Source organism: Hordeum vulgare, chromosome 3H (genome assembly GCF_904849725.1).
Source record: "Hordeum vulgare subsp. vulgare chromosome 3H, MorexV3_pseudomolecules_assembly, whole genome shotgun sequence".
NCBI lineage: Eukaryota > Viridiplantae > Streptophyta > Magnoliopsida > Poales > Poaceae > Hordeum > Hordeum vulgare.
Genome location: NC_058520.1, coordinates 2,879,731 through 2,888,641, shown reverse-complemented (window position 1 = coordinate 2,888,641; position 8,911 = coordinate 2,879,731). Strand labels below are relative to the sequence as shown.

The window sequence follows — 8,911 nt, the reverse complement described above, 5'->3', positions numbered from 1 at the left end:
GGTGTACCGGACCACCCATCAAGGCACGTCGCTTCGAAGCAGCTGTGTGTGTGGCCCTCCACTCTGGGTTTATCCACTTGGATATGATTTGCTGGTAGCAAGGAATCTTGTTGTTGCACCATGGAGGAACCGCCTGAAACATGTCAAATATATCCAACTTACGAATGAAACTAAGTAGTTTTAATCTAGGCAATCACAACTAGATGGAAACTACCTTCATGTACATGGAACGGGTAAGATGCACTCTACGGGCTAGCGGCCTTGGGAGAAGCATCTTGCGTTCATGTGCAAAATACTTCACCACGGAATTGACGCGAGCCTCGGAAGTCATGTCTTGGACAATCTCCTTGGCAATCTCCTCCACAACATCACTAGCTTCATCCTCCATACCCTCAACGCAAGTAAAGAATTCCTACCAAAGTGCATCAATTCACATAAGACAGTTATCGGTGCAATGTTTTGAATATTGGCAAAGAAATAACTATGAAAATTAAGAAATAACTTTACCCAAAAATCGTTAACCACCCGCTCTGCAGCATTGCGATACTCCCTGCCCCACTTGTCTTTGGTATCTGGAGCGCATTTCCAATGCTCCCAAGACCAAGTTGGCTCCTCCTCATCATCTCCTATCGAAACCAGACCAGGGTAATAATGCCTACAAAGACAACCAATGATGGTGCTTGGCTGGCGTGGCGGGATTATGCCTTGTGGAATAACCACCAAGGCCCTGCACAATGGAAAGGCAAGTAAGTTAGTATCGGCAGAAAACTTGAATGTAAAGACGTAGTTAAGAGTCCACAGAAGCACTTACTTCACACCGACTGGTTTAACAATGATCCCCTTATGTGGATATGGTCGCGAAGGGAGAGTGGACACCCTGCGCAACCAGATTTTGGTCTCCGTAGGAACCGGCCATTCCATGTCCTTTGCTGATTCCTCCACCGCATACTCTTCCTCCTCAAACTCCTCCTCCCTCTGCTCCAACTCCTCCTCCCTCTCCTCCGCCTCCTCCCTCTCCTCTTCCACCTCCTCCCTATCCTCCAAAACTGGCTCCTCCCTCTCCTCCTCAAACTCCTCCTCCCTCTCCTCCGACTCCTCCTCGGAATGGGCGGAGGGGATAGGGCTAGCAACACGTGGTACAAGGGTATGTCCAACTCGTCAAACTCCACCATCTGGTGCAAGGGCACACAACTCCACCATGTCCCGTGTGCCTGGCAAATGCTGCTTCGAAGAACTGATTTGTCTTTGTAACCCATTCTGGAAGCACACCCCCTCCACTCAACTGTCCACTATACATCCACTCACGATCCTCCATCTGATGTGTTTTTCATTGACCAAGTTGTTTCATCCAGTATTAGTTCAACAAATTACAACTATTCAAGTTTTATGGCATGAACTCAAAACTACCTAATAGGTAAGGATAGGTCCTAATCCCACTCGAGGATGTGTAGGCTGGCTTCGCTTTCATGCCCTACTCCGATCCGACACAGAATTTCGGCAGCACCTCCCCGCTGTTCTCCAAATACACGTCTCGACATAAGCAGAGAGAATGTGCATCCGGAGAACATCGAGGAGACATTGTCGAAATTCTGTGTCGGATTGGAGTAGTGCATGAAAGCAAAGCCAGCCTACACATCCTCGGGCTGTCCGTGGAAAACGCTGGACAATTCGAAAGAGTTACGATTATAAATATGCAACTTGCATATTTATAAATAATGTAACTCTTTCGAACGGGAGACGCATAGGTAACGCAACTGGCTAGCTACATGATTTGCATATACATAAACCTTATGAGACGAAAGATTCTTACCTCGAAGTGTGCTCGGCAACAGTTGCCCCTACAGCAAAAAACCTTGCGACGACGGTCCCAACATCAAACTGATTTGTGTCCTGCAATAAAGTACAATCTGGGATCAAACAATATGTGGTTGTTCCTTAACTAAACAATACTTCAGTATATATCCCATCAAATGTGACTGGAAGTAAAAAAGAAACACATTCAGCTCTTGATAAGTGGGTTTATAGTTATGCACTTAGTAAACTTCCAGACGTCATTGCTCAAGCTCAAAAGTATGACTGTGTATGGCAAGCCCACTAAAAAGACCAAGATTGAACTCCTGTACTCTGAAAGAGATCCCCTGCAAATATCCAAAACGGAATTCAGACAACAAGATAAGAAATTTGCAGGACAAAGGTGAGAACTTGTATGCTGAATGGCTTCCATATGAGTCTTCTTCCTCCAAACAGACAAAATTGACAAGAACATCGACGCAGCTCAAATCATAATACATATATACTGAAACTACTGAAATATCGTTGCCTGAAGTTGGATTCTTTTGAACAGGCAAGAACAGTAGTATTACTGAAACTACTCAAATCCAAATATATATATATATACTGTAAACCCATTCAGTAACTGTAAAAAAGGAACACATTCAGCTCAAATCTTAATACATATATACTGAAACTACTGAAATCCAAATATATAGTATATATGCCAGATCTTGCCATATTGTTGCCTGAAGGTTCTTTTGGACACGCAAGAACAGTAATATACTGAAACTACTGAAATAATGTACTGATATTGCTGAAACTTCAGAAAAATGAGCAATCGAGCATTGCATAGTTCCATGTAATTGTTAGTATATACTGAAGGGGCGCTACCTTGGGCTGCTCTGGCCGCTGGAGGAGGAACGGGGTGGCTGCACCTGAGGAAAAATTGCTCCGGGGCGCTCTTCTCCTCTTCACAGAACAGGTTACCGCTGGAGGAGGCCCGAGGGGAACGACGCGCTTCTCCTATTCAACGAACAGGTTGCCGCTGGAGGAGGCCCGAGGGGAACGACACTCTTCTCCTCGTCGACGACCTCAACCCTAACGGACGGTGGACGAGGGGCGGCGGCGACGGCGGCCGGTCATGACTTCGGGGTCTGGAGGAGATGGACGACACCGGAGGGTGGGGTCGGTGGCTGCCGGTGGATGGGTGGGGGCTGGGGGCGGCGCGGCGCGGCGGGCAGAGGATTTCGGCGACGGGGAAAAAATGCGGGCAGAGCTATCGATTTGGGGATTTAGGCGGCGCGGGGAGAGGATTTTGGCTACGCGCCTGATTTTTTGCCAAGTCCCACGTTGTTTGTGCTCTACGAGGGAAAAGGTAAGCCGGGTGTAAGGTAGTTGTACACGGTTTACTTTTTTATTTCATTACAACTATATTTTTTTCTTTCCCATAAGAAAACCAGGTTATTTTATTCTATTTTATTTTTCTTTTTTTTAATATTTTGTGTATTGTCTTTTAAAAAGGGTTGGACTGGCCACCAGGGCGTTCGAAGTGTCCTCCCTCTCCCACGACCGCGTCGCCCCCGCGGGCGATCGGCCGCGGCCAATCTCCCCTTCCATCAGCCCCCTCTCCCTCTCCTCTCTGCCGCCTTCGCTCGCACCCGCGGCCGCTGGTGGTGGAGGCCCCAGATCTTCCCCTCTTGGTGGCTCTACGCGTGGGGCGGAGGGGCATCGGGGGGTGCTCCTAGGCGACGATGGTTCGTGTGGCGGCGAGGCTCCCCGACGCGGCGTGGGCGGACGGCTGGGTGGCGGCGACGGCGTTGACGGTGGGCTGATGCTGCGGCGCGACCTGGCAACGGCCTCCCGACACAAATCTGCGCCTTGCGGGGCCCATCTAGGCCTGGGGCGGGTCTTACGGTGGAGCGGGTCTGCGGCGAAACTTCCGGGAGGCAGGGCAGCGACGACGAGCGGCTGGGTGCTGGCGGCGCCGTCACCTACCCGTTGCAGCATGGCCGTCATTTGACGCTTCTCTCCGGTCTCCTTGGCCTCGTGTTGGTGTTCGCAGTGAGACAACGTGGATGTTGGCGCAACTGTGATGGTGCATGGGGTTGGGCGGTGGTTTCGCTGGTCGGCTTTGGTTGGGCAGTGGGGTTTGGAGTGCGGGGGGATTCCTTGCCGGTTCTGCCGGCTCCGATGCGGTGACGCTGGCGGTTGCCACCATTCCTTCCTCGGGGGTGTCTTTGGTAGCCATCCACTACCTCCTTCCGTGTGTCAGGGAAAACCCTAGGATTTTTCCGAGCAGCAGCGTCATCGATGTCACATTCCTTCTTGGAGGTGCTGCTTGACACGCGGCGGATCGGAGCCTCGGGCTGTGGTGTTTTGTCTCCAGAAAATGGTACGATGCTGGAACTCCTCAGGATCAGGCACGGTGTCATCACATGCCCCCTGTAGGGTGTGGTCAAAGTTTGGACACGTTCCGAGTAAGCCTCACCTAAGGCTGCTTGTAAACTGCACCATCTTCGAGGTAATCTCTTGCTATCGAGAGGGAACGTATCAGGTTTGTGAAGGAAGTGTGGGTCATGTTGCTCCGTTGGCCGTGAAACTTCTCCTGCTCTCAAAGGAGGCAATCGAATGACACGTGTCACGCGCGTGCATTTTTCTAACCCACCTGCAATATTTGAGACATTTATTGCGGTTCTAGCGTTTCGGCGCTGGAAATTGCAGATCTACAAGGCGACACATGAAATCATGTTTAGAAGCAACACGAAAAATCATATGTGATGTATTTGTGACATGGCCATGCCTTGTGCAGGTGTGGGAGGGGCAGGACCAGCCATTGGCGGTGCGAAATTACCTCGACGAGGTAGTCTCTCGGTATCGAGAGGGAACATATCAGGTTTATGAAGCAAGTGCGGGTCATGTTCAGGGCCGGGCCGGCAAAATCCGAGACCCTGTGCGAAACTTTAAAATGGGCCCTACCCCACTTTAAGAAACTATATGAATATCCATATTTGCAAGCGATTGATTATTCGAGGACACTTGTTTTTATAGGGGTACCTAGAACTCATGTAGATCAGATATAATTTGGTCTCATTCCCCTGATAAACAAAAACATATATAAAGTTGTATGATCCACATCAGCACACACGCATCTTATAATATCATAAAAAATGATAATAAAAGGTGAATGAGACATAAATAAAATTCAGCTAGATGAATTCTAGCAAAACCATTTTTTTATAACATACTTACCATATTTTAAAACTGAGACTGAGTTAACTCCTCGATATTTTATTTCTTCACTCGCTTTTGGTAAGCAGATTCATGTTTTCTAAGTGAAGGTATGACTCAGCTCTTGCAATGCTAGAGGTCTAATTGATGAGAATAATAAAAATTAGCTACAAAGTTTCAGTAAAACTATATACATGATTGAAATTGAAACTCACGACAAACATGAAGGGCACACGGAATCACCGGCACTCCGGCAGTCGATGCAATGATGGTTGAGTAATCGAAGATGGTGCGAACTTGCATACCTTTCGGTGGGGCGCCGGGTCCCGTTCCTGTCGTTGTCGGCCGCTCGCTGCCTTGCTCGGACCGTGAGTCGCTGGCCCTAGCCGCCACACGAAGAAAACTTGGAAACCAAGGGAAATGAAAGAATAGTTGGAGAAAGGACGGTTCGATTCGATCGCTATTTTTTTATTGGAGAAGGGACGCTTCGATTCGATCTGCAATCGCTTGAAACTGGGAGCCTGGCGGCGTGGCTGCTCTACGCGCGAGAAGCGCAGATGAGGGGTCGCTCACAATCAGCAGCTGCTCGCAGTCGTGCCAGGAGGCCCATGACACCTAACAGTAGCCGGCAGGCCCATCATCTATCACTAATGATCCTTATTAATATTACTACTCACTAAAAATATTGAGGCCCCAAGACCCCGGGGGCCTGTGCGCCCGCACAGGTTGCACTCCCCCGGGACCGGGCCTGGTCATGTTGCTCCGTTGACCTCGAAACTTCTCGTGCTTTCAAAGGAGGCCATCAAAAGACACATGCCAGGCCCCCGCATTTTTCTGACCCGCCTGCAATATTTGAGACATTTATTGCACTTCTAGGGTTTCAGTGTCCGAAATTGTAGATCTACAAGGCGACACATGAAATCACGCCTAGAAGCGGCATGGAAAATCCTATGTGATGTATTTGTGACATGGGTATGCCTTGTGCAGGTGTGGGAGGGGCAGACCCAGCCATCAGGGGTGCGAAATTACCTCGGCAACATGCCTGATCCAACCGTTTGAATCGACGACACTAGGTGCAACACCAACATTATAGGCGCAGAACCTTCTTGTGAAACTGTTGTGTTTGTGAGGCAAGTGTCACATAAAAATTTATATTGGTTATGTATACATCGCAACACCCTTTCATAAATTAATTTGGGTAAAACCCATGTCGGTGCGGTCTTTGTACCCTCGCTCGCACCGTTTTCGGTGATGCACCGGCCGTAGGGCCCGCAAGGTCCATAGTCGACATGAGAGACATTCTTGTGGTAAATAGATAAACAAATAATAATCAAGCATCAAACATAAATGCAAGGTGAGTGCTTATGCGGAACACACGGCTTATGTTGCGTGTAAGCCGAGTGTTTTTGTCAAGCACACGCCTTATAGGCTGTATAAGGTGAGAACTATAGAATGCCACTCGGCTTACAACAACACACGCCTTATAGTGCCTGTAAGCCGGGTGTTTTTGTCAAGCACACGGCTTATAGTGCCTGTAAGCCGTGTGCTTCTTTGTGTCACTCGGGTTACAGCTTACGGCGTGACGGCGCCGTCAGCCGTCACTGTTGGAGACACGTGGTAGGTTATTTTTACCCGTGGCATGCTAGAAGCCGAGTGTTTTATGCGTAGATACCGTGTGTCACCTATAAGCCGAGAGCTTTTTGGGGTCACTCGGTTTATAGGATAGCATAAGCCGAGTGCTTTGTTGTTACCGAGTATTTTTTATGTGGAACACGGCTTATATGTCGATAAGCCGAATGCCCGAAAAAAAGCACTCGGCTTATGGCTTACCATACGGTAAAACAGTTTTTTCCTGTAGTGATGGATGCCTAGGAGCAAAGTCTGAAGCATTTTTCTTTGTCCGTGTATGGTTCACACAAAGCACTAGAGGCTGACCACATTTTGATGAGCCGTCGTCGTCGCCATGGCCGTCGCCATCGCCGGAATGATATAGTACTAGATAAGGACAGAATATATATAAGTTTCCAGATTTTCTTTTTCCAGAACCAGTCGATTTTTCCTCGTCGTTGGATTGAGATCCGAACGGCCCGGGCTTCTTCTTCTTCCTCCAGCAACGCATGCAGTAACCTCTCGAGGCAACTTACGAATAGCTATTGCGGACATAATAGCTTCGTATTTATGATGGTGAGGGCCCTCTCGAGGTTGGCCACGACGTCGGGCATGGCAGGCCGGTCGTTCCCATGTGGAAACAGGCAGCACTCCGCCGTGTGCGCCACGAGCTCCAGCGCCTCCAGCTGCCGCGGCGTCGCGGCGGGGAGGCGGACCAGCACATCCATTAGCTTCCTGTTCCGTATGGCGAGGAGCACCGAGTCCATCTGCATGGTGGCGGGATCCTCCCCCGTCAGCGTCTCCATCATCACCACCCCGAAGCTGTACACGTCGCTCGCCGCGCTCACACGCCCATCGCGGCGGTACTCCGGGTCGACGTAACCATGTGTGCCGACGACCTCAGTGACGAGGACCTGGGCTCCGGCCGCCGCCAGCAAGATCGCTTGGCCGAATCCGGACAGGCGCGGCGCCCAGCTGCCGTCCAGCAGGATGTTGAACGAGGTCACGTTGCGGTGGATGACCCCGCAGCGGTGCAAGTGCTCGATGGCCCGCGACGCGCCCAGCAGCACCTCGACGCGCGCCTTCCAGGCCGACCTCACCGGCGACGAGCTAAAGGTAGAGCCGCCCCTCAGGCGCGCTCGAACGCGCACGCGGCGGCGCAGGCGCAGCAGGTGGTCCCTGAGCGTGCCGTTGCTCATGTGCTCGTGGTGGTAGACGAGAATGCGGTCCTCCTCCTCCGAGCACCAGCCGACGAGGGGCACGATGTGTGGGTGGCGGAGGGGGGAGAGGATCTCGACCTCCGCCACCACCGCGCCCTCCACGTCGTCATGCCGCCCGTTCTTGCTGAGCACCTTCACGGCCACCTCCGGGCCGTCGCGGAGCCGGCCCTTGTACAACACCTCCGAGCTGCGTCGGCTGAGTTCGTCGGCGAAGTAATTGGTCGCCCCCGCTATTTCCGCCCAGGTGAGCCTCACGGGGGCAGCACGACCCGAGGAGCAGCCCGTCGCCGTGTTGTTGGGAGGGAGGGTTTGGTCACCGCAGCCGGAGCCGGAGGTGGTAAAGACCAAGTTCAAGAGGACGACGTGGGAGTCGATCCTGGCGTTGACCTCCTTCAAGCTGTCGGCGAGGCGGCGTGCCCCGATGAGGTGCCTGGCGGTGCTCCAGTTCTTGCAGGCGAGGACCAGATCGTGCGCCTCGCCCAGCGTTTTGACCAGCTCCGTGAGCGACCGCTTCACCTTGGTGTCCTGCGGCAGGCGAGGCAGCACCTCGCCGATGATGGACAGGCGGGCCGTGAGGTACTCGCACTCCCGCTTGTTCTGGCGTGCCGTCCTCGCTGCGTCGATGATCTTGGAGATGAGCCTGCCCACGGTCCCGACCAGCTGCGCCACCGAAGCTGTACTCCCTAGCGCGTCCATGACTTGTTGTACACGAGGTACCTAGCTAGTAGCACCAAGGAGGGAGGAAGAAGACGAGGAGGCCGGTAGTACTAGACTGCTAGCTACTACTAGTACTCTAATTGCGATACTACTATGGGTGTGTCTAGCGCTCATCTAAATGAGCTTAATCAAGTCACGTCTAACTCATATATCACTTGATTTTAATAAAACTTATACTACTATATATGTTTTATATACGTTTTTTCTAGGAGAAATACATTTTGGTTTCTGGTTGTATATACATCTTATATGAAAAAATATTTTTAATTATTAAATAAAATACTAAAGAAAAATAAAGTATTTTTAGATTAAACTTGACTTTTTTTTGCACTACTATATAAATTCTCACAAAAAAACAACAACAT

At 50.7% G+C, this 8,911-nt stretch overlaps 1 protein-coding gene across 1 annotated transcript; it reads right to left on the bottom strand.

The window, feature by feature from the left end:
* Positions 1–6,778: 6,778 nt before the first annotated feature.
* Positions 6,779–8,673, bottom strand: LOC123439128 (probable serine/threonine-protein kinase PBL28). Its single transcript, XM_045115877.1, has one exon. It carries the CDS (start codon positions 8,523–8,525, stop codon positions 7,152–7,154), a length of 1,374 nt encoding a protein of 457 aa, XP_044971812.1. The 5' UTR covers positions 8,526–8,673; the 3' UTR covers positions 6,779–7,151.
* Between the last annotated feature and the right edge of the window lie 238 nt (positions 8,674–8,911).